The sequence below is a fragment of the Cetorhinus maximus genome, chromosome 5 (assembly GCF_964194155.1).
Source record: "Cetorhinus maximus chromosome 5, sCetMax3.hap1.1, whole genome shotgun sequence".
Lineage (NCBI taxonomy): Eukaryota > Metazoa > Chordata > Chondrichthyes > Lamniformes > Cetorhinidae > Cetorhinus > Cetorhinus maximus.
Window position 1 is genome coordinate 70,725,420 of NC_135883.1, and position 24,490 is coordinate 70,749,909.

The 24,490-nt window shown below is 46.7% G+C and overlaps 2 protein-coding genes across 2 annotated transcripts in view; one reads left to right on the plus strand and one right to left on the minus strand.

The window, feature by feature from the left end:
• The window catches only part of lyst (lysosomal trafficking regulator), a 491,836-nt gene extending 475,647 nt beyond the window's left edge, over positions 1-16,189 (plus strand). Inside the window, exon 55 of the transcript XR_013576613.1 lies at positions 16,179-16,189. The gene's annotated coding sequence lies outside the window, so the exon portion shown is untranslated. The remainder of the gene's footprint in view (positions 1-16,178) is intronic.
• Positions 16,190-16,657: 468 nt separating this feature from the next.
• gckr (glucokinase (hexokinase 4) regulator) overlaps positions 16,658-24,490 on the minus strand; it is a 95,212-nt gene continuing 87,379 nt past the window's right edge. The window contains exon 19 of the mRNA XM_078541988.1: positions 16,658-17,682. Coding sequence (XP_078398114.1) covers positions 17,515-17,682 — 168 coding nt within the window. The 3' untranslated portion in view covers positions 16,658-17,514. The remainder of the gene's footprint in view (positions 17,683-24,490) is intronic.

Consider the following 24,490-nt stretch of genomic DNA (forward strand, 5'->3'; position numbering starts at 1 on the left):
GAGAGAATGACGGAACTCTGTGCCGCTGGCCCAGGACATTCTGGCAGCAATGATATCCCCATCGAAGATCAGGCATGACTGATGTGACCAGTGACCATCAGTGTGCTGGAAAGGTTGCACAAAGCCCAGGGAAGAGGCCCTGGACTGAGACACCTGCCTTTATCTTGTGCAGGGACCGCATCTGAGTGACATGGACACTGCTCATCAGAACAAGGAGCCAAAGGCAGGGAGACATTCTAAATAGCTTATTTACAATAGTCAACATTGTGTACAAGTGGTTAACATCCATGTGCAACTATATCTTCTTAGTGCTTCCTAATCCTGCCTTGCTGCTTTCCGGACATCCACAGAGGAGGTGGAGGCAGCCTACTGACTTCGACACCCTGTCTGTGATGACCTTGATGGGTGTCCTCTGGAGGGCTGAGACCTGGAGGGCGCTGGCCTGCTTTCGGGATCCTGCTGTGCGGCAATGGCACCCTCCTTGGCCTGTGGAGCTGGAGCTGCTGAGGTCACAGGAAGAGGTGACTCAAATGGGCCAGACGCTCCCAGAGTCACCTGGGTGGATGGACATGGGGTGTGCACCTGCTGATCCTCTTCTCTATGGGTGCCTGAGGGCCCCTGGCTGAATCCTTGAGAAGAAGGGGAAACTGGAATGAGACCAAGCTGCCTCAGACCCCTCTTGCGTTGACACTGTTGGAGGCCAGCTATGGCGCCAGTGATGGAGTTCCGCCCGTGCAGCGGTGCAGGACTGATGTCCTGGACCAAGGTCTCCATGGCAGCTGCCATCCTACCAGTGTTGACCTCAATGCATTGGCATGCCAGCGCTATCACCTCAGAGTGAAGGTGGACGGACTCCTCCATCGAGCCTTGCAATCTGAGGAGTGCAGTGGACATCCCTTCCTGATGTTCCTGAACTTGCCTTTGCTGCTCCAGCAACTGAGGTATGACCGAGTCCAGAGGTTGTCATCTGACTCAGGCTCAGCAGATTTCTGGTCTCCAGCAGTCGTCTGAGTGCTGGAAACCTGGGAAGTCGCTGCTGTGGATCAGGCAGTGCGATGTGCTCACAAGATTGTGATCCTGTTGTTACTCTAAAGCTTGGCCCCGCCAAGGTATGTGTCTCTGCTCTGGTGGAAGGTGTGGCTGGGGGCTGTGATGGGTCTTCAATGAGGGTTTCAACAGATTTCTCTTCTGAGGTGTCTTCAGGGCATGAGTTGAGGACCTGGATTGTGCACTCCCTCAGCTGTTTCCCAAGTGTGCCTGTGAAAGCAAGGAAAGATAATTAGTGCATTGCAGTGGATTGCAGAACAGGGGAACTGACTCACAGCATGGTTGTCTGATGGATGTTGCACTGCTGGATCCTCACTTGGTTGAGCACCGCTGACCTCACCATCAGCACAGTAATGGTTCAGATCATCGCCGATCAGCTGGATGGATCTGTTTTCAAAGTCCGTGAGGATTTTGACCTTCAGGCATTCCTCCACCACTCTGCGACCTCTCCCTATTGTTGTGTGCCAGCTTGTCCTGCATGAATAGAGATGGGGGGAGGTGGCAGGATGCCTGCCAGGCCAGACAATAAGGATGCCTGGCCTGTGTGGGTGGTGGGTGGTCCCATGGACGGGATGAGGACAACGATGGTGTGTGTGAAAGAATGAATGGTGATGTCCCTTGAATTGGCAGTGAGTGAGCGACTTGTGGATGTGTGATGGGCCCGTGGGTGTCTGAGTTGAGAGTAATGAGAAGAGTGACCCTGGTGGAATGGAGGAGATTATTTATCTTCTTTTGGCACTGGGTGGTTGTCCTCTTTAGCAGGGCATTGGCATTGACCACCACTGCCACTGTCTCCCATGTTAAATTGGTGACCTTGCTTACTGGTTTTCGCACAGACCAGGGGTAGAGGACATTGCGGCGGGCCTCCACTGCATGCAATAGGCACTTGAGGCAGGCATCACTAAATCTGGGGGCAGCATGTTTCCTCCCTTTGGCAGTCATCGGTTCCCAGCAGCTTCCTATCCCTTGAAGAGTGCTAGCTCTGTGCAAGCCTTTAAAAATGGTGTCCAGTTTACTGAAGGCCTGAGGTGACGGCGGGGCGGGTGAATCAGTGGCTGTCTCACCAGTGAACTGGTGTGTTTCCTGGGAATGGATTATAAATGAGGCAGAAGTTGCTGGGAATGGGACGAAATGTCGTGAAAACCTACCATTGGAGCCGTGGGTAAAACATCCTTTTTCCCGCCTGCTACCACACTTAGTGCAAATCTGAGACAATTCCGACCTAAACCTGCTGTGTCTCGTTCTATGCTTAAAACACAAACTCTCCAATCACTTAGGTCAGACTGGAAAACTATATTAAGGGCAGAATCCCGCCGGTGGGATTTTCCTGTCCCGCCAAGGTCAATGGGCTTTTGAACAGCTCGTCGTATTTTATGACCCTGCTCCCACCGCAATGGAGATGTAAAATTCCACCCTGTGAGTCCTTGATTAGAAGATTACAGTAGTATATACATCTTGCTGGAGGGCTAAGGTCATTATCTTTGGTAATAGCAAAATACCGCGGATGCTGGAAGCCTGAAATAAAGCAGAAAATGCTGGTAAAGCTCAGCAGGCCTGGCAACATCTGTGGAGAGAGAAACAGAGTTAATGTTTCGAGTCCAATATGACTTATAGCCCTGAAGAAGAGTCACATGGACTTGAAACGTTAACTTGGTTTCTCTCTCCACAGATGCTGTCAGACCTGCTGAGTTTTACCAGCAATTTATGTTTTTATTTCATTACATTTGGTCTCCACCACACACACTTCATAATCTCACACTTGACTCAATTCCCCATCTTAGACACTGCCTTATGCTGAACCAGACTGTTTGCAACCTCAGCACCTTATTCAACTCTAAGCTAAACTTCTGACTCCTTATTTTCTCCAGAACAAAAGGTGCCTACTTTTATTTGGTATAAAGTTGTCTCTGGACCTGTCTCAACCATGACTTTGCCATTTCCAATGCTCTGCTGGCTGGCCTGTCCTTCACTTCATCTAAAACTCTGCTATTGATAATATAATCCGCACCATCACATTTAAACATCACCGTCTGAAATTTAAAATTCTCATGCTGACATTTAAATCCCTTTGTTGCCTCACACCTCCCAACCTCTCTAATCTCTTTCAGGCCTAAACACTGTTCTTCTAGCATCTTGCTTGCCCTACCATTGATGTTGTGGGCCCAGGTGGTTATGGCACTGTTGCAGGTGATGGAACAAAGGGGAGGAGGTTTTGGAGTCCAGGAAATAGTTTATTTGGGAAGAGTGTTGTTGGGCTCGAGAAGCTACGGACAAGGGGAACAGTGAAATCATGAAGGGATTTAAACATTAGGATAATCATTTAGAATATACAATGTTGGGAGACTGGGAGCCACTGGGCAGAATTTTATGTCCTGCGGGCAGGCCCACACCCATCCTGATGGGGCATAAAATCGTGCGAGAAGACGTCGGGGGAACGTCCCGACGTCATTCTGCACTTGTGCAATATTTCGCCCGGCTGGCACGCACAAAAGTCGGAAGCACGCCCGCCAACAATTAAGAGGGCAATTAAGCCTATTAACGGCACAATTGTCTCCAATTTTTCATGGTCCGTCCAACTTTATTTTTGATGAACAGGCGAATCGGCCAGGCGGATTTTGTATTTTTCATGGCCTGAATTTTTAGTTTGGCGGGCGGGCGCAATTGGCAGGCCCAGGAACGGTTGGGAAATGGACTGCAGACCCCAATGGGCCCCCGACCGTGATTTCACGCTGGCTGCCCAGTCAATGGTCAGCCAGCGTGAAGTGTGCACTGAAAAGCTCAGTGTTGCCGGGGTGGGGGCAGGAGGAGGGTGGGCGATGATGTTCCCGCGGGCGTGGGCGAGCGCTGAGAGAAAGCTCCCTGAAGGCAGAGAACTGCCTTAGGGAGCTGCAGACCCGAAAATCATAAAATGAAGTTTTGAAAATCAGGAAAAAAAATCCAAGCATCTCAATCAGGCACCTGAACATATAGATGATAAAAATGCTGTCCACAGATTTTTATTTTTATTTTATTTGATAACGAAAACCTCATCCTACCCTTGGATGAGGTTTGATGAAAATTGCAAAGTCCGCCTGGCCGATTCACCCATCCGCCAGCAGTAAGGTTGGGCAGACCATGAAAGATTGGACACGATTGTGCCGTTAATGGGCTTAATCGGCCTCTTAATTGTCGGCGGGCATGCTTCCGACGTTTGTGTGTGCCCACCGAGTGAAATATCGTGCGAGCGTGGGATGACGTCGGGATGCTCGCCCGATGTCTTCTCGTGCAATTTTACACACGATCGGGTCAGGCATGCGCCCTCCTGAGGGACGTAAAATTCTGCCCCATGAAACCTCATCGCTCACTTGATTTATCAGCCACCAGTCCAGCATCAGCTGCCAATTCAGCTAGGGAATTTCTGGCATAAACAGTTCCAACGCCCTAAAGCTAGCCCCTGATATCCCTAAACTGCTAACAGATGGACAGAGATTCCAACTCTTACGTAGGCCATCTGTAAAATGCAGCAAATGGCTTTGAGATGGCACAATAATAGGAGTGTGGTGGAAATGCAAGAAATTTGGTGTCCATGTTGTAAGATGACACGATGCTTTAAGTTTTAATGCAATACTGTGGGAGTCCTGCACTGTCAGAGGTACTGTTCCTTGGATGCGACAAGGCTCTGTCTGCCCTCTCAGGCGAATGTAAAAGACCCAATGGCACCATTTTGAAGAAGAGTGTGTGATTTCTCCCTGATGTCCTGGGCAATAATTGTCCCTCCACCAACACATAAAAACAGATTATCACATTGCCTTTTTTGAGATAAAAGGAGAAAATGCTGGTAAAACTCAACAAGCCTGGCATGCTGCCAGATGCTCTGTGGAAAGAGAAACAGAGTTAATGTTTTGAGTCCATATGACTCTTCTCCAGAGCTAAAGAGGAGCTGTGTTTTTGAGAGCTTGCTCTGTGTAAAATTGGCTGCCATGTTTCCTACGTTACATCAGAAAAGTACTTAATTGGCTGTAAATTGCTTCAGGAAATCTTAAGGTCTGTGAATGCAAGTCTTTTTTTTTCTGTTAAAAGCCTGCACATTTTAAAAGGAAGGGGATGCTCAGTAACATAAAAAGGTCCATTGTTTTGAGAACATGTGGGAAGAAATGAAGAGGTTTGCTGTAATATACTTACTGCTAATGATTTCAATGCATGTTTATGGAATGGTCCATGAATTCAGCACAGGCATGTGGTGGAAGTGGCTGCTTTGATTGGAGTGCCAGTATTGGCACATTTGGGATTTTGTGATCCTGCTTAATTTCTCTCCTGTAAAGAAACATCATGCCTCCTTAATGTATTTTTTAATTGTTATTAAAATATGATATTATTTAATTAGATACAGTAAACTAGCCTGCAATCCAAACATCTTCCAAAGATAAATTAAAAATACGGTGGGGAATTCTTAAGAATCAATAAAACAGGTTCTGTGAAGATTGCCCTGTGTTTTCCCACTTCGTGCTGTTTCAGTTTCAATATATCACATTGCTGTTTGTGGGAGTTTGCTGAGTGCAAATTGGTTGCCGGGTTTCCTACATTGCAGCAGTGACTCCTCCTCCTTCAGGTACCGTGCTCTAAGAGGGCATTGATGACCATGGACTTCCATTAGTTTGGTCCATGATTATGCTTGGTAAAGTACTGGAGCGGTTTGCCATTGCCTTCTGCATTATGGCTGCCCAGGAAACTCCTGCTCACCATCAGGCATAGTGGAGGGATTTATAGGCTGATAATCAACCAATTTGGCCACATAATGAACATGCCTTCCATGGCCATCGGGTCCTGAAGTGGGACTTAACCCGAACTTCTAGCCTAGAGGTAGGGATGCTACCATTATGCCACAAGACCTCTTCTTACAAAAGTGACTATGCATCAAGAAAATACTTTGCTGGTTGTAAAGCGCTTTGGGATGTCAGAGGTTGTCAATAACACTTCGGGCGGAATCATTGCAGGTTTGCACTAAGTGTGCTAACAGGAGGGAAATAGGACATTTTACCCACTGGCCACAATGGCGGGTTTCCGTGCCATATTGTCCCCTTCCTGGGGCGTCCTGCCTCATTACTAATGCATTTCCGGGAAACATGCCAAGTCACTGTTGGGGCGGCCTCTGATTCGCCTACCCTGCCATCGCCTCAGGCCTTCAGTAATCTGGGCATCATATTTAAAAGAGCACAGAGCTAGCACTCTTCAAGGGATAGGAAGTAGTTGGGAACTGATGGCTGCCAAGGGAGAAAACATGCTGCCCCCAAATTTAGTGATGCCTCCCTCGAGCACCTACTGGATGCATTGGAGGCCCGCTGTGATGTTCTCTACCCCCGCTGTGAGTGAAGGTCACCAATCCAGCATGGGAGGCAGTAGCAGTGGTGGCCAGCACCAACATCATGCAAGAGGATAGCCAAACAGTGCAGGAAGAGGATGAATTGTCTCATCCGTTCTACCAGGATAAGTCACTCTTCTCATCACTCTCAACTCACACACTCATCATGTATCCACTACCAGTTAAAGGGAGATCATTATTCACTCTCTCACATACACTCCTTCAGTATCCTAATCCCATCTATGGGGCCACTCACCACCCACACATGCAAGGCATCCTTATCATCTGGCCTGGCAAGCGTTCTGTTTACATTCCCTCTATCTATATTCATGCAGGACAGGCTGGCACACAACAACAGGGAGAGGTCGCAGACTGGTGGAAGGATGCCTGAAATCAAGGTCTATACAGACTTTGAAAACAGAGCCACGAAGCTGGTCGGCGACGATCTGGACCAGCCCTGTGCTGACGGTGAGGTCGGCGGTGCTCAACCAAGTGAGGATCCAGCAGTGCAGCATCCATCAGACAACCATGCTGTGAGTGAGTTCCCCTGTTCCGCTGTCCCCTGCCATGCACTGATTATCTCTCCATGCTTTCGCAGGTATATCTGGGAAGCAGCCGGTGGGGTCCATGACCCAGTTCCTCGACTCAAGCCCTGAAGACCTCTCAGAAGAAGAATTTGAAGACACCCTCATTAAAGACCTATCACAGCGCTCAGCCATACCCTCCACCAGTGCAGACACACACCTCGGTGGGACCTAGTTCTAGAGTAGCCTCGGTGTCACAATCTGGTGAGCACATCACACTGTCTGATCCACAGCAGGTGGCGGCAGGGACTTCCCAGGTGTCCTGGGCTGAGAGGATTGCTGGAGGCCAGAAATCTGCTGAGCTTGAGTCAGATGACGAGCCTCTGAACTTTGTCATGTCTCAATTGCTGGAGCAGCAAAGGCAAGCTCGGGAACATCAGCAAGGAATGTCTGCTGTACTCCTCAGATTGCAAGGCACGATGGAGGAGTCCGTCTGCCTTCAGTCTGAGGATCAGCAGGTGCACACCACAGGGCCATCCACCCAGGTGACTCCGGGAGTGTCCGCCCCATCCCCTCTTCCTGTGATAAAAACAAAAAAACTGCGGATGCTGGAAATCCAAAACAAAAAATAAAAAATACCTGGAAAAACTCAGCAGGTCTGGCAGCATCGGCGGAGAAAAGTACAGTTGACATTTCGAGTCCTCATGACCCTTCAACAGAACGTCAACTGTAATCTTCTCCGCCGATGCTGCCAGACCTGCTGAGTTTTTCCAGGTATTTTTTATTTTTTGTCCTCTTCCTGTGACACAGGAGCTCCAGCTTCACAGGCCAAGGAGGCTGCCACTGCCACACAACAGAACCGAAAGCAGGCTGGGGCCCTCTAGGTCTCAGCTCTCCTGAGGATGCAAGTCAAGGTTATAACTGACAGGGTGTAGCAGTCAGCAGGCTGCTTCCATGTCTGCTGTGGATAATGGGGGAGCAGGATTAGAAAGGTCATGAAAATGTAGATGCACAGCCTGGGCACACGAGTTCATTACTTGTAGATAATGTTGACTGTTGTAAATAAACTTTCAACAATGTCACCCTGACCATGGTCTTTGTTATGATGTGCAGTGGTCATGTCAGTCTGATGTAAAAGCTTGGTTCCTGTGTAAGATAAAGGCAGGTGTCTCAGTCCAGGACCTCAGCCCTGTGCTTGGTACAACCTTCCCAGCACACCGATGGTGCACCTTCACAGTCACTGGACACATCAGTTGGCCTGACCACGGATCATAGCTCTGAATTACTTATAGACATATTGAACTTTTAAGTAAGACATGTGCTTTTAAAAAAAGGACCTAAAAGCAAAAGCTGGCTGAGACTGTAAAATAACCACTTGTTGGAAAATTCCTATGTGGGTTACACTTGACCAACTAATCCAGAGAATGAAATGTCACACCTAAAAATGTCTCAAGGCCTACTTCAGCCAGAGACAGTTCGAATAAAAGATGCAATGCAAAAAATAAACAGTAATCTCCTGTGATTGTGGAGATAATGAAGGCTGATCACCAGCTCAGCAGGAACCATCTCCTATGAGTTACATCCCAGATTATGGACATAATGTGAGTTGAAAAGAAAGCAGATCTGGGCGAAAGACATGTTTGCTTTTCCCTTTTCAGGAATACACAAGAAAAGGGGTTAAAAGCCAACTGCAACTCTGGTCTCTGGGAGCTTGTTTTGGTGTTCCAAGCCTGGTGTGTGAGGGCGTGCTGTGAAGGTCAGAGCTGAAGAACATCAACTAGGCATCAGGTAAAAAATCTCTCTCTGATTGCTGGAAGCAATTCACAAGTCAGCAAAGCCACAGTCATAAAGGGAACAGGACAATTCCTTTCAGCTAGCCTGCAGAACTAAGAATCTCCAAACCAGCTGCTCAACTATCAAAGTCAGCTGTACCGGAATCACCCAACTTAATGGCCGCAACATTTCACCATCTACTCTTCACAGACAAGCCAAAAGACTGATTCGTATACCTTTTGTCTAACCTTATGTACCTGTATTGCGTTTTTATTAGTTTTCTCATGTTTTAGTAACTAATAAACTCACTCTTTCTTTGACTCAACAAGGCTTGATTAAATTGGCTCCTTTTAAAACATAAATATATTTGGACTGCGAAAAAGTATCCACGAGGGAAGGGAACCGTTTTAAATTAACTTTGTTGCGACCAACCGGGGGGGTTGAATAAAGAAGGGGGGCCAATTCATCCCTCCTCACCTGGGAGCATAACAATTTGGGGTACCTCATCCTGGACCACAACAAATTGGGGGAACCTCGCCCAGGGACTGGTCGTAACAAAGTCATGCCTGCACCTCGACTGGGCTTATTATTGCTCCCAGAATGTCCTGGGCCGGCGGCACAGAGTTCCATCATTCTCTGTGTGCTCCCAGCACTTTTGAGTTGCGGCTGGCCCCCATCTCATCAGCACCTGTGTCCAGTAACAGTGTGGTCCTGAAGTGTTCAGCTCCCAAAGGATGCCATAGCATCAGGAGAAGTTAAAGTTTCCCCGCTGCATCTCCATGATATGACCCTGTTTACAGAGTGCAGGCGAGGTGCCATCATCTAGATAGGAGTCAGAAGCATTCACGTATGCTATGTGAGGATCTATGGAGTGTCCCCACTGCATGTCGTCATCATCCTCTTGAATGTAGGGAATGTGGGCATCCGCTGCATCTCCATGCTAGGAGCCTTATCACAGAGGATATGTGCACTGCCATCAACCAGACAAGAGTCAAACATTAACAGATGCAATGTGAGGATCTATGGATCTATGAGAGCCTCCTGAGCATGCCTGCCTTGTCTGGCCAGTGCGATGACCTCATTGCCATCATCCTTGCCTTCAAGGACCTCATCACACTCATCCCCGAAGACGTCCTCCTCATCGGAGATGTGCAGCTCCTCCATCTCCTCCTCAGCCAACTCCTCTCCGCGTTGCAGCGCCAGGTTGTAAAAGTGCAGCCCAGCCAGGCCCCTCCATCACTCTCCTCTCCTTCATCTCTGCTCTTTATAGGCCATGAGGCATACAGATAGTTCACCAGACTCCATGCTCCTGATGTACTCCTGTAAGATGAAAGAGAGAGACACATGGGTTAGCTTGGGTGTACTAAGAACCTCTCTTGGTTAAGTCTGGGGGCCCCTTAACGCATGCTGGAGAGTGTTGGCCACCACTTGGATGACCAGAGTTAAGTGTGCTGCATGGCTGCCTGAAATCCCATCCACCTCCACCCCGCTCCACCTGACCGATTGGTGGCAGCTTTGCCCATTGGACTGCATGCTGTGCTGTCAGCTCAGGCACAGGCTAATCTGCACTGCAAGGCTGCACTGTTAGCTTGAACCATGAGGGAGACTGGTCCAAACTGGGATGATGACATTGCAAGGGGCTGTGAGCACCTCCACCAGTGACTGATCCACAGCCAGCTTTAGCAAGGAGATTGTACAACATGCCCAGTCGTCCAACTGCTCTACTGCCCCCTAAAACGCTAATTAATTTTCAGTCTGTACTCAAGGGGTGAAAAGTTTGGGAACATTTGGTGGCAATTTCATGACTCTGCGTTGCTTTAGTGGGCAGATAGGCTAGAGGCCTGACTCCAAGCATGTCAATATAGAAGTGCCTGAAATGTCTCAGCTGCGGAAGAATGCTCACTTCATACAATGTCTCCCTAATGTGTGGCCACTTCCCTCCTCCCAGCATGTGCTTGTGCACTGCTATCAGACTGTGCTACCTTGCCACCCACCCCCTCGCCCCAACCACAGTGCAGCCGTTGTCCCGTCGCCGCACTGTCAGCCAGCTGGGAAAAAGTGACTTGCTGTGCCCTTGCCTGAATGCGTGGCACGTCTTCCTTGAAGTCGTACAGGTGACACTCACGAGTGCTGCGCAACGTTACTGTGCACTCACCTCCAAGTTTCCCTCGAAGTTCAGCTCACCAGGCGCCTGCCTTATAAATACTGTTGTGAATCACGTTGCTCTGAAGTCACGACAATGTGGGAAGTAAATTCAACATGGAGGGATGATTCCGGTGAGCAGGGCTTATAATTAGATGCAAATACATTGAAATTAGGTTCCCGACTTTGGATGGCGGGAAAGGCATTATAGGATTTTGTCCACTGCATATTTGTTGCCAACAGCTGCCAAGTTTGGCTCTGTAACCACATTCCATGCGATCTGCTAATAGAGCCGTCATGTATTTAAAGCTGGAAGAGGAGTTCGTTGACGGGTGGAACAGACGATCGCAAACTGGTTTCTCAATGGCATAAAACTGATTTTTGGCCTTCTCGCCCATGCCCGCCATGATGCCTGACGGCAACGGGGGCGGAAAATTACGGCCTTTCTTTTTCCTTTCCCTGCTTGCCTGTTTGCTTGCACACTTCCATTTTTTAGATGGGATAAAGTATTTTGAAGGTTTGATTTTGCTGCCTGTTTCTTTGTTTCCTGTAAAGCTTTTGCATTATAGGATTTTGTCCACTGCATATTTGTTGCCAACAGCTGCCAAGTTTGGCTCTGCAACCACATTCCATGCGATCTGCTAATAGAGCCGTCATGTATTTAAAGCTGGAAGAGGAGTTCATGAAAGTGCTTGAGCCTCCGGCATTTAACATTCATTCCAAATTGGCTCAGATATCTTGTTTCCACACCTAGGTACACCTATTTGGTCTGAGACTATCTGCCTTTGTTGCTTCGTGAGAGAGGCTATGACGGAGTTAAACCATCTAATTTGCCAACAAAATCCTGTTCAGAGCAGCACTGCCTATTGTTCTGAAGATCTCCATACCATTGCAACCAAATTTTGTCAAGCTGCTAGTGGTGACATTTGACATGTTGGTCTGACTTCAGTCCACTGATGCAGCTAATGGGTGACAGAAACCTTGCTTGTCAGAGGTCAAGGGTTGGGGTGGGGGCAGGAGTGCTCTGAAATCAGGGGGTTAATGAGTACACTGAAATCAGAAGGAAGCTCAATAGCTGGGCAGGGAGAGAGGGAGACTGGGAACAGAGGCTCGGGGAGAGGTGGAGACTGGGAATGGGGATTCCAGGAAGTGGTAGAGATTGGGAATTGGGGTTCAAGGGAGAGGTGTTGACTGGGAATGGGAGCTTAGGAGAGATGTGGAAACGGAGAATGACAGCACAGGGGAGAGGTGGAGATTGGGAATGAGGATTCTGAGAAGAGATAGGGACTAGGAATGAGAGCTCAGGAGAGAGGTGGAGAATGGGAATATGGATTCAGGAGAGAGTTGGATACTGGGGATCGGAGCTAAGGACAGAGGTGGAGATTGAGGATGGGAACTCAGGAGAGAGGTGAAAATTGAGAAGGGGTGCTCAGGCGAGAGGTGCTGGCTATAAGTGGGGATTCTGGAAATAGGTGGCCACTGGGAATGGAAGATCCGGGGAGAGTTGAAGACTGGGAATAGAGAGGTGGAGATTGCTAATGGGGCTCAGGGACGAGGCAGAGATTGAGATAAAACTGAAAATGCTGGAAAAACTCAGCAGATCTAGCAGCATCTTTGGAGAGAGAAACAGAGTTAATGTTTCAAGTCCGTATGACTCTTCTTCAGAGCACAAACAGTCTTCTTCAGAGTCATATGGGCTCAAAAAGTTAACTGTTTCTCTCTCCACAGATGCTGCAAGACCTGCTGAGTTTTTTCAGCATTTTCTGTTTGCATTTCAGATTTTCAGCATCCGCAGTATTTTGCTTTTATTATCGGCAGATATTGAGAATGGGGATCGAGGATGGGAGTTTGGGGGAAAGAAGTGGTCTTGAGAATGGGGAGAGGCTGGACTTAGAATTGTGGAATTAGGGCTCAAGCAGGGATTCCCTCAGTTTCCCCTCTTCCTGTCTCCGGTTTTCCCTCTTTACCTGCTCACAGTGACTTCCTGCTTCTTGGAGCCTCTGACAAAAACACAAGCATAAATTCTCAACCACAACTTTGTAAGGTGGATGCAATAATGGTTTGTAGAAGTCATGTGACCTGATGTCATGTTGTCAGAAGATTATGTGATCAAAACTCTAGGAACGCCTCTAACTAGAGTTGGAAACCTAGATGGCAAGGTTCTCTAAAGTGAAGGTTTTCATTCATGGCCCATATGTAGCCATATAGGCCTCTAGAAAATCCCCAGCTTATATAAATAGGCTTTTAATTCTTCATATGCATGTGTGTGTCAGGCAACAGGAAATAGGAATACAGGTGGTTGTGTAATTCTGGCAGTCACAATGCTTTAATTTTACACCTGCACAGCATGACCATTGCCTGGATTATGCACTGAGGATGAGATCCCTGCATCCCAGCGTAAATATCAGGGCTGAGACAACCTCCACTCGCCCAGTTCACTTTGCTTTGATTTTATAGCTAACGGGCCTTTATTTCCACCCTATTCCAGGAGGAAGTCCTGGCTCATAGAGCTGCTAGCCAATCAGAGGCTGGCAGCTCTGCTCCACCAGGAGCGGTGGCCACTCAGGACATCAAGAAGATGTTCAGCAATGGACTGGACCTCCAGGTAAATCTGGGGTCTCACCGCAGCCAGATTGGCAAGACCCAGTGAGGGGGCGGAGGGGCATGTTGGCCATGTGGGTGTGGTGGGGTGGGTGAGGGAAAACTGTAGAGGGAGGCCTCTGATTGGCACTGGGGGCCCGTAAAGGAGGATTTTCAGGCTCCAGGGCTATCTTTAGATCTACCACAACCTCAACCTGGTGCATGCCTATGGCCTGGAACTTTATCACGACCTGGAATACTGTTTCTACTCCTGCATGCTGTCTGGATACGGCCAAATTTCCCCACAGGTATAGCATTTTGACTGGAAATGAGGACGTTTAAGTGGCTGGTGGCTACCATTGTAATGGTAGCATTTAAATTTTGGATTCTGAGTCTGTGAACTTGGCTGCTGTGTCCTGGATCTTGCTGAAATCCGGTGGACCTCTCCTGCTGGCTCCAGAAATGAACTTTCTTGCAATTTGCAACTATCTCCTTCTGCCATTTCCATGGCTGTGGCCTCATCACAGGCCTCCTTCCACATCAGTCGCTATCTTTCTTAGGCAGCCATTATTGAACTACCTTTTTTACAATTCTCCAAAAGAGAGTGCAGCAGAGAGGGCAATACAACAGTCAACAATGGTCAGATCTTGTAATGTAATACAATTTGGGCTGTAAAGGAATGAATTTTACCACAGACACTTAGGGCTGACATTTCATGTTGTAAGGATCCTGCTTATAAGGTTCCGAGAAAAAGGAACTGTAATGTTTCAATCCTGGGGGTACTAAATTGTTCCTAGAGGTTTTATTAAAAAAAAACTTTCCCTTCCTATCTTTTTCATCTCTCTGAATCCAATCCTTTTCCATCTTTTCATTTCTCTTTCTGTTTCTAATTTGATTCTAATTCAGCCAATTTCCTTCTCCTTATTCACTCTATTTCTTTCTCTGCCCTTAAAGTTAATTGGTTAAGAAGGTAAACTTTTGGACCCGACAAGTTCTGAAGGCCTCAAATGTGTATTTCCAATAAATGGTGGCACAAAAATAATTTGATTTGAAAGCTGAGGAAAAATATCAAAATCACAGTGCCCTTTGCGAGATGCCCCGACCTATCGATTTCTGAACCAGTCTTTTTAGGCATAGAAACGTTCAGACGGATACCTTGTAACTTTTCCGGTGAATGTAGCTTTAGAGCTGCCTTTGCATTTGTACTTGGCTTGTTCTGCACATTGTGCTAGTATCCAATATCCACCTTATGCACCAGAACTGTGCTTCCCCTTCTCACTTACAGACCTGCTGAGAATGGTCATCTTGCTGATTCAATTGCTGGATCCTCATCCTCTTATTTTTTTCCCCTCACTCTAGATTGGAACAATTAGGATTACGATCGCTGTCTGTGACGTACTGCAAAGTATAACTTCAAGTTCCTCCTTGTTCCCACAGAGGAATTTTAGATAATGCATTTCTATTAAGCTGTTTTTCCCAGCTTTGTGAAAAATAGATGAGGCAGACATATCACATGAAGCAACCAACCAATTCTGAACAGATGTTCAGAAACAACTCCAGACTGAATTCCATTAAAATAGGACTTAAAGTACTCTCCTACCCCAATAACTGGCTGGCACTTTTATTCATTTGCAAAATGCTTACACTCCATATTGAAAATATCACTGCCATTCTTTATTCATACTGCCATTAAACCAAAAGCTGCTACTAGACCTAAATCTGGTGTACCAGTGTGCACTTCAAACTGTAGCGATTAATCAGGAAAAGACTGACCACAGGCTTCTTTTCAGCCCTTTTAGCACTTCATAGTTCAAGGAGTGGAGGCATCTCTTTGAGTCAATACAATTAGCAATATGTGTCATTCGTTTTTGTGATGGCTTCCCTGTTCATTTGCTGTAACTTTGGCAAAAGATCCAAGGAAGAACTGGCATATTTTTAACATTTGGAAAATTCCCCCTTTGTCCTAATTTCCCTTTGCCAGACAACAAACCATTCCAGATATCAGTCTTCCCTTTCTTCCTTATATACTAATCTGATTCAATCTGTTACTCTGAGAGTATGTCCCATTATTGTTAAGAAAACTATCCCTGAATTTCCACAGTAGCTGTCCCGAAGTCTTGCTGTATCTTTGGAGGGAGATCAATGAAATCCCTGGAAAAAATGGCCATTTTTGCCATTTCTATAAGCGTACTGATGATCTGCTACCAAAGGTACAGCAGAAGATTGGTAGAACCCTGGAGGAAGTTCAGAGTCAGTGGATTCTTATCCTTTCCTAATGTTTGTATTTGAGAGCAATAACTACTGAAAGGACAATTGTAATTTCTAATAATGGGCTTCTATCCCAGGGTTCTCACTAGCAATTGAGCCTATAATACTGACTTGAGTTGTATCTAAAATATCAAAATTTTATGTATCATGACCTTAAATGTCACAATGTCTGATTGGCCAACTGTCAGTTTTCAGCTTGCAAATGTTTAATATTTTCATAAAATATTAATATTATGTTTTCTAAAGTAAGGTTTTACCAATTTAACAGGAGTTTGCTTTTTTGCAAATTCAGGAAGAACCAATTTTCTGCATTAGATATGAAAGCTGCCTTTCTGACAGGGGTAGACTGGTTATGTGGGAAATAGGGGACTGTTCCAAGTGTCCCTGTGAATGGTTCCGTAGAGTTGCATTATCCCCCCTTCTTCATTATTCTGTGGGAATCCTCAAGAATCCTGTGCCCTTTCAGAGGAATCAGTTCACCCCTTCTTTCTAAAGGGATTTAACAGTTCAAAGATAGAGTTAAATCTAAGAAAGCAGTTTTTATGTGACATTGTGGTAATAAGATGATTTTCTGTCAAATTCTTCTTCATGAGTTGAAAAGATCACTTGCTCAATCCCAACATTATAGTAGAAAAGTGTTGGATTATCTCTCCCCACTAACTAGTGGTAGTTTTCTTTGGGCAACAATTCTGAAGATCCATATAAACTCTGAATAACAGGTTCTCAAACTTCATGCAGACGTTACTCCAAATGTGGTCATGTATATAGTACAGAGTGCAATTAATAATAACTGAGAACAATGATAAAATATCTTGTTTACCCTGATCCTCCCTGCCTTATTTTTTCTTATGCACCAATTGAACCTGGAGTTGGATGAGCCTAGACCCTATCCTGCAACATCCCTGTCTCACATTTCTAATGCACATTTCATTACTGCGTTTCAGATTTTTAGTGAAAATTGCTTAGGTAACCTGACAAAATAGCCGTGTACAAAAATAAAAGCATTTTTCATTAACATTTTTCCCAGTCAGCAGATAGTCAGTTTCTAACTGACCTTAACATGATTGCAATATTTTTTCATTAATTCAGTCTTGAAATAAACAGCAAACTTTAAAAAAATGTCCTTCTCTTTGTTGTTAAATGTATTTGTTTTGAAAGCTGCTGTAAATGTTTATTCTAAACCATTTATTTCTAAACCATGGAGCCACACTTATCCAGGAAAGCGGACAGTATTCCATCACACTTCTGAGTTGTGGCTTGTAGATGGTGGGCAGGTTTTGGGCAATCGGGAGGTGAGTTACTCGCCACAGAATTCCCAGCCTCTGATCTGCTCTCATAGTCATAGTATTTATATGACTAGTCCAGTTCAGTTTCTGGTCAATGGTAACCTCCAGGATGTTGATAGTGGGGGATTCAGTGATGGACATCAAGGGGTGATGGTTGGATTCTCTCTTGTTGGAGATGGTCATTTCCTGGTACTTGTGTGGCACGAATGTTACTTACCACTTATCAGCCCCAAGCCTGGATATTGTCCAGGTCTTGCTGCATTTTGATATGGACTGCTTGAGTATCTGAGGAGTCGCAAATGGTGCTGAACATCGTGCAATCATCAGCGAACATCCCCACTTCTGACCTTATGATGGAAGGAAAGTCTTAGATGAGGCAGCTGAAGATGGTTAGGCCTAGGACACTACCCTGAGGAACTCCTGCAGCGATGTCCTGGGATTGAGGTGAGCCACAACCATCTTCCTTTATGCTACCTATGACTCCAACCAGTGGAGAGTTTTCCCCTTGATTCCCACTGACTTCAGTTTTGCTAGGGCTTCTTGATGTCACACTCGGTTAAATGCAGTTTTCTTCAGCTGCTTCTGTGTGATCTGCTCTCCATTTATGCCCTTGGATGTCAAACGCATCGACGGCCTCTTGTACATTTGGGCAAGATGCAAGTCGAGCTGTCGCTTCAGATATGGAGCAGTTTCTCATTAATGCCACCATTGCTGCTGGAACAACCTGAAAGCATCACAAAGCATTCCAGACTTACAAAGTTGACATATCCGCTCTTGCTGACCTAAACATATTCACTGCCAGATTAAGAGACAGGTTTGAAGAAAATGCTTCCAGAAAGATTCCATGTTTTTGATTTGAGAAAATTGCTACATAATGTTATGAAAAATATAAACTTGAGGAATTAACATGATCATAATTAATTTTTGAAACCACTCTATGAATCATTATTCTGAAGAATGAAACAAATTTCCATTAATGCTTGCAATAAGTGTTCCAAGTTTCAAATACACTATAAAAAAGATGATGCTTAAATTTCCTGTCCTTCTAAGCACCCCAATTCCAATCTCAAGCAAGTTTCTCCTTCTCCATCAGTGTCATATTTGCAATTGCTACACAACCATGCTTATAATCTTCACAGTCAGACTGCAAAGTTAGTGTCAGTTACTGTTAAATTATGGCTATTTTTCTGGCTATAGCGTCATATCCAAAAAAGAACTGAGTTAAGGCTGTGCAGACTTTTTTGGTTGAAGTTTCTAATCGCGAGGTGAAAGACAGTGGATGGGATTTTCCAGCCCCACCCGCCGCTGGGATCATCCAGTCCCGCTGAAAGTCAATCGACTTTTGGCTGGGCTGCCGAATCTCCCACGGCTGGTCCCACCATGAAGGGACGGGAAAATCCCAGCTAGTGACTTTTATTATATCTATCCGAGCTGGATGGAAACATTAGGTCTCAGAGATTCACTGTTACCTACTGTTCCAGGCCCCTCACTTGACTTATAAAGTTAGTCGAATAACAAAAAGAAAAAAACTTAAACAAAACAGCTCGAGGGCGAACAGCTTGAGGCCGACTGGGGATGGCTGTTTCTGACCAGTAGCAGCTGGTCACCAACCAGTGTCAGCTATTTCTACCCGGGAAAAGACAATCGCCCAGCCCGGCAACTGGGATCAACTGTTGCCAACTGGTTCAAATACCAGCTGGCAACTGCTTCAGCCGTTTCAGTTAAACTGCTTTTTCCTCCATGCAGCAGATCCATCATCACCTGGAAAAACAGAAGAAAGATTAGTGTCCTCAGAACTGGAAAGGGAAGGTGACCCCTTGTTGCACTGACCAGAAAAATGAGCGGAGGGAAAAACAAAAGAAAAAGGTTGTTGGTCAAAAATGCTTTAATGTAAGTGCTTGATGTCTTTTCAGGTTACAAAAAATCTATTTGCGGGCTATTATCCTCTGCTTTGTACTGCAGTAATTCACGGAGAAGATTCACCATCGCCTACTCAAGGGCAACTAGGGATTGTAAGATGATTTACAAATGCTGAAATTGATGAAAACCAGTGGCTGTGTAACCATGTATGCATCAAGCAGGAGGGGTGGACTGTCGAATAGTGAGATTGGAGAAGGCATCGGACTGAAGAACTTATGAGTGCTATAAGCGTGGTAACAAGTTGGAGCTTGCAACAGCCTGGACTGATGTAATCAATGCTGAGACAAAGGAAGGCGTGGTCATTAGAGTCTGTGATGGACAATAAAATGATTGAAAACCAATCAGGTGAGTTGAAATTAGTTTCTAGCGGTCAAAGACAACAGACATGCTGACATCACAGTAATTGGAATGCAGCCAAGAATTTAAAAGTTAGAGCGGGAGGCGATCTGCACTGCAGTGAAGAGGTAGTGACCTGGTCAGTCACTGGAAGAGGTGTGAGGGAACATCGTCGGCAGATCGAGCACCTGGGCAATCACCAGCACGCAGGTAATAAGCAACCAGTAATGATTGTTTTCTGTAACTTGAAAATAAGGCTTAATAAAGGCACCTCCATGTATAAGTGGAAATAATACTCTCCGGCCAGGATTTTCTGTGCCCGCCAGCATCGGGCGTGTTCGGTGGCGTGAGCGGACAATACAGGGCGATTGGTTTTTTGATGGTGTGAAACCTGTTTGCGATTGTCTGCTCAGCCTGCCCATGTCGGGCTGCGTCTCCGACCATCAGACGTCGGGAACCTCATTGTAATTCATCTATATATCATTATTAGGCCACCCTGCCGGAATCATCCCCCATGATGGATCATCTGTCCATGTCTGCGGGAAAGCACGCCGATGTGTTTCACAACAGCATGTAAAAGGCATGCACTTGGCAGGCTGCATTTTGAGGGGAACTTGGAGGTGAGTGCACAGTAACGATGTGCAGTGCTTACCAGGGTTGCCTGTTGGACTTCAAGCTTGAGGCGTGTTGGGGGGTGGGCAAGGGCTGCCTTGTGATTGAGGCAACTTGAGAGGTGGGCGCTAGAGCTGCTGTGCGGTTGAATATAGCGCACAAGCATTGGGGATGGGGGTAGGGTGGGCGAAGAAAGCAGCCACGCATTAAGGACACCTTATGTAAAGTGTCCATTCCTCTGCAACTGATTCATACCGAGCAAAAAGGAAGATGGTTGTGGTTGTTGGAGGTCAGTCATCTCAGCTTCAGGACATCACTGCAGGAGTTCCTCAGGGTAGTGTCCTAGGCCTAACCATCTTCAGGTGCTTCATCAATGACCTTCTTTCCATCATAAGGTCAGAAGTGGGGATGTTCGCTGATGATTACACAATGTTCAGCACCATTCGTGATTGCTCAGCTACTGAAGCAGTCCATGTCCAAATGCAGCAAGACCTGGACAATATCCAGGCTTGGGCTGACAAGTGGCAAATAACATTCACTCCACACAAGTGTCAGGTAACGACCATTTCCAACAAGAGAGAATCTAACCATCGCCCCTTGACATTCAATGGCATTACCATCACCGAATCCCCCACTATCGACATCCTGGGGGTTATCATTGACAAGGTTCTAGATTGGTAAGGGGATCAAATGTTACGGGGAGAAGGCAGGAGAATGGGGTTGAGAAACTTATCAGCCATGATTGAAAGGAGGAGCAGACTCGATGGACTGAATGGCCTAATTTCTGCTCCTATGTCTTATGGTCTTATGGACCAGAAACTGAACTGGTCTAGCCATATAAATACTGTGGCTACAAAAGCAGGTCAGAGGCTAGGAATCCTGTGATGTGTAACTCACCTCCTGACTCCCCAAAGCCTGTCCACCAACTACAAGGCACAAGGCAGGATTGTGATGGAATACTCCCCACCTCCCTAGATGAGTGCAGCTCCAACAACACTCAAGAAGCTCAATGCCATCCAATGCAATGCATGCCCACTTGACTGGCACCACATCCACAAACATTCACCCCCTCCACCACCAACGCACAGTGGCAGCAATGTGTACCAACTACAAGATGCGCTGCAGGAATTCACCAAGGCTCTTTCGACAGCTCCTTCCAAACCCATGACCACTACCATCTAGAAGGACAAGGGCAGCAGATAAATGGGAACACCACCACCTGGAAGTTCCCCTCCAAGTCACTCACCATCATGGCTTAGAAATATATTGCCATTCCTTCACTGTTCCTGGGTCAAAATCCTGGAACTCCCTTCCTAACTCACATGGATTGCAGTGTTTCAAGAAGGCAGCTCACTACCATCTTCTCAATGGCAACTTGGGATGAGAAATAAATGCTGGCCTAGCCAGCGAAGTGCACATCCCATGAATGAATAAATAAAAGAGACAGTTCAAAAGCAGCCACATTGATATGATTGGATTTGGGCTTCTAGTTTATCTGCCCACTCAAGCAATGCAGAGGCATCAAAGTGCCACCAAGTGCTCCAGAGCTTTTCAACTCCCCCTCTGGCACTGACTGCAAAGTCATGAGCGTTTCAATGGACTGTAGAACAGTTGTACGACTGCACACGTTGTACAACTGCCTCCTTGCTAAAGTTGACCATGGTCGATCACTGGTGGAGGCGCTCACAGCCCCTTGCAATGTCAGCATTCCAGATGGACTAGACTCTCCGATGGTTCAAGCTAACAATGCAACCTTGCAGTGTGGGTTAGGAGAATGCCTGCGCCTGAGCTGATAGCACAGCATGCAGTCCAATGGGCAAAGCTGCAGCCAGTTGGTTGCACTGAGTAGGATGGAGGTGGGTGGAGTCTCGGGCAGCCATGCAGCGTACTAATCTCTGGTCATGCAAGTGGTGGCCAGCACTCCCCGGGAAGCATTAAGGGGCCTTCAGATTTAACCAGGACAAGTTCTTAGTGCACCAATGCTAACCTACATGTCTCTTCCTTTCATCCTACAAAAGGAGTACATCAGGAGCATGGAGCCTGGTGAATCAGCTGTATGCCTATTTTTTAATTCATTCACAGGATGTGGGCTTCTCTGGCTGGGCTTAGTTGGCCTTGAGAAGATGGTGGTGAGCTGCCTTCTTGAGCCACTGCAGTCCATGTGGTGTAGGTACACCATGGTGCTGTTAGGAAGGGAGTTCCACAATTTTGACCCAGCGACAGTGAAGGAACAGCAATATATTTTCAAGTCAGGATGGTGAGTGAATTGGAGGGGAATTCCAGGTGGTGGTTTTCCCATCTATCTGTTGCCCTTGTCCTTCTAGATGGTAGTGGTTGTGACTTTGGAAGGCTCTGTCTAAGGACCCTTGGTGAATTCCTGCAGTGCCTCTTGTAGATAGTACACACTGCTGCTACTGTGCATTGGTGGTGGAGGGAGTGAATGTTTGTGGATGTGGTGCCAATCTAGTGGGCTGTTTTGTCCAGGACAGTGTCAAGCTTCTAAAGTGTTGTGGGAGCTGCAAGTAAGTGGGGAGTATTCTATCACACTCCTGACTTGTGCCTTAGATGGTAGACAGGCTTTGGGGAGTCAGGAAGTGAGTTACTCATCACAGGATTCCTAGCCTCTGACTTGCTCTTGTAGCCATAGTATTTATATGGCTAGTCCAGTTCAGTTTCTGGTTAATGGCAATCCCCAGGATGTTGATAGTGGGGGACTCAGTGATGGTAATGCCATTGAGCATCAAATGGCAATGGTTGGATTCTCTCTTGTTGGAAATGGTCATTGCTTGACACTTGTGTTATTTGCCACTTATCAGCCCAAGCCTGGATATTGTCCAGGTCTTGCTGCATTTGGACATGGACTGCTTCAGTAGCTGAGCAATCACGAATGGTGCTGAACATTGTGCAATCATCAGTGAACATCCCCACTTCTGACCTTATGATGGAAAGAAGGTCATTGATGAAGCAGCTGAAGATGGTTGGGCCTAGGGCACTACCCTGAGGAACTCCTGCAGTGATGTCCTGGAGCTGACCTCCAACAACCACAACCATCTTCCTTTGTGCTTGGTATGACACCAACCAGGGGAGAGTTTTTCCCCCGATTCCCATTGACTACAGTTTTGCTGGGGCTCCTTGATGCCACACGTGGTCAAATGCGGCCTTGATGTCAAGGGCAGTCACTCTCACCTCACCTCGGCAGTTCAACTCTTTTGTCCACGATTGAACCAAGGCTGTAATGAGGTCAGGAGCTGAGTAGCTCTGGTGGAACCCATACTGGGCGTCAGTGAGCCGGTTATTGCTAAGCAAATGCCACTTGATGACCCCTTCCATTACTTTACTGATGATCGAGAGTAGGCCAATGGGGCGGTAATTGACTGTGTTGGATTTGTCCTGTTTTTTGTGTACAGGACATACCTGGGCAATTTTCCACATTGCCAGCTAGATGCCAGTGTTGTAGCTGTTACTGGAACAGCTTGGCTAGGGGCTGGGAAGTTCTGGAGCACAAGTCTTCAGTACTATTGCCGGAATATTGTCAGGGCCTATAGCCATTGCAGTATCCAGTGCTTTCAGCCTTTTCTTGATATCACGTGGAGCGAATTGAATTGGCTGAAGACTGGCATCTGTGATGCTGGGGACCTCCGGAGGAGGCCGAGATTGATCATCCTCTTGGCACTTTTGGGTGAAGACTGTAGCAAATGCTTCAGCCTTATCTTTTGCACTGATGTGCTGGGCTCCTCCATCATTGAGGAAGGGGGTATTTGAGGAGCCTCCTCCTCTAGTGAGTTGTTTAATTGTCTACCACCATTCATGACTGGAAGTGACAGGACTGCAGAGCTTAGATCCGATCCTTTGGTTGTGGGATTGCTTAGTTTAGCATGCAAGTAGTCCTGTGTTGTAGCTTCACCAGGTTGACACCTCGTTTTTAGGTATGTCTGGTGCTCCTCCTGGCATGCCCTCTTGAACTCTTCATTGAACCAGGGTTGATGCCCTGGCTTGATGGTAATGGTAGAGTGGGGGATATGCCAGGCCATGAGGTGACAGATTGTGTTCAAGTACAATTCTGCTGCTACTGATGGCTCACAGCGCCTCCTGGATGCCCAGTCTTGAGTTGCTAGATTTGTTCGAAAGCTATCCAATTTAGCACGGTGGTAGTGCCACACAACATGACAGAGAGTATCCTCAACGTGAAGGCAGGACTTTGTTTCCACAACGATTGTACAGTGGTCACTGCTACCAATATGGTCATGGACAGATGCATCTGCAGCAGGCAGGTTGGTGAGGGTGAGGTCAAATATGTTTTTCCCTTTGTTGGTTCCCTCACCACCTACCGCAGACAGGTCTAACAGCTGTGTCAATTTAGGACTTGGCCAACTCGGTCAGTAGTGGTGCTATCGAGCCACTCTTGGTGATGGACATTGAAGTCCCCCACCCAGAGTACATTCTGCATTCTTGCCACCCTCAGTGCTTCCTCCAAGTGGTGTTCAACATGGAGGAGCACTGATTCATCAGCTGAGGGAGGGTGGTATGTGGTAATCAGCAGAAGGTTTCCTTGCCCATATTTGACCTGATGCCATGAGACTTCATGGGGTCCAGAGTCGATGTTGAAGACTCCCAGGGCAATCTCTCCCAATTGTATACCACTGCCCTGTCACTGCTAGGTCTGT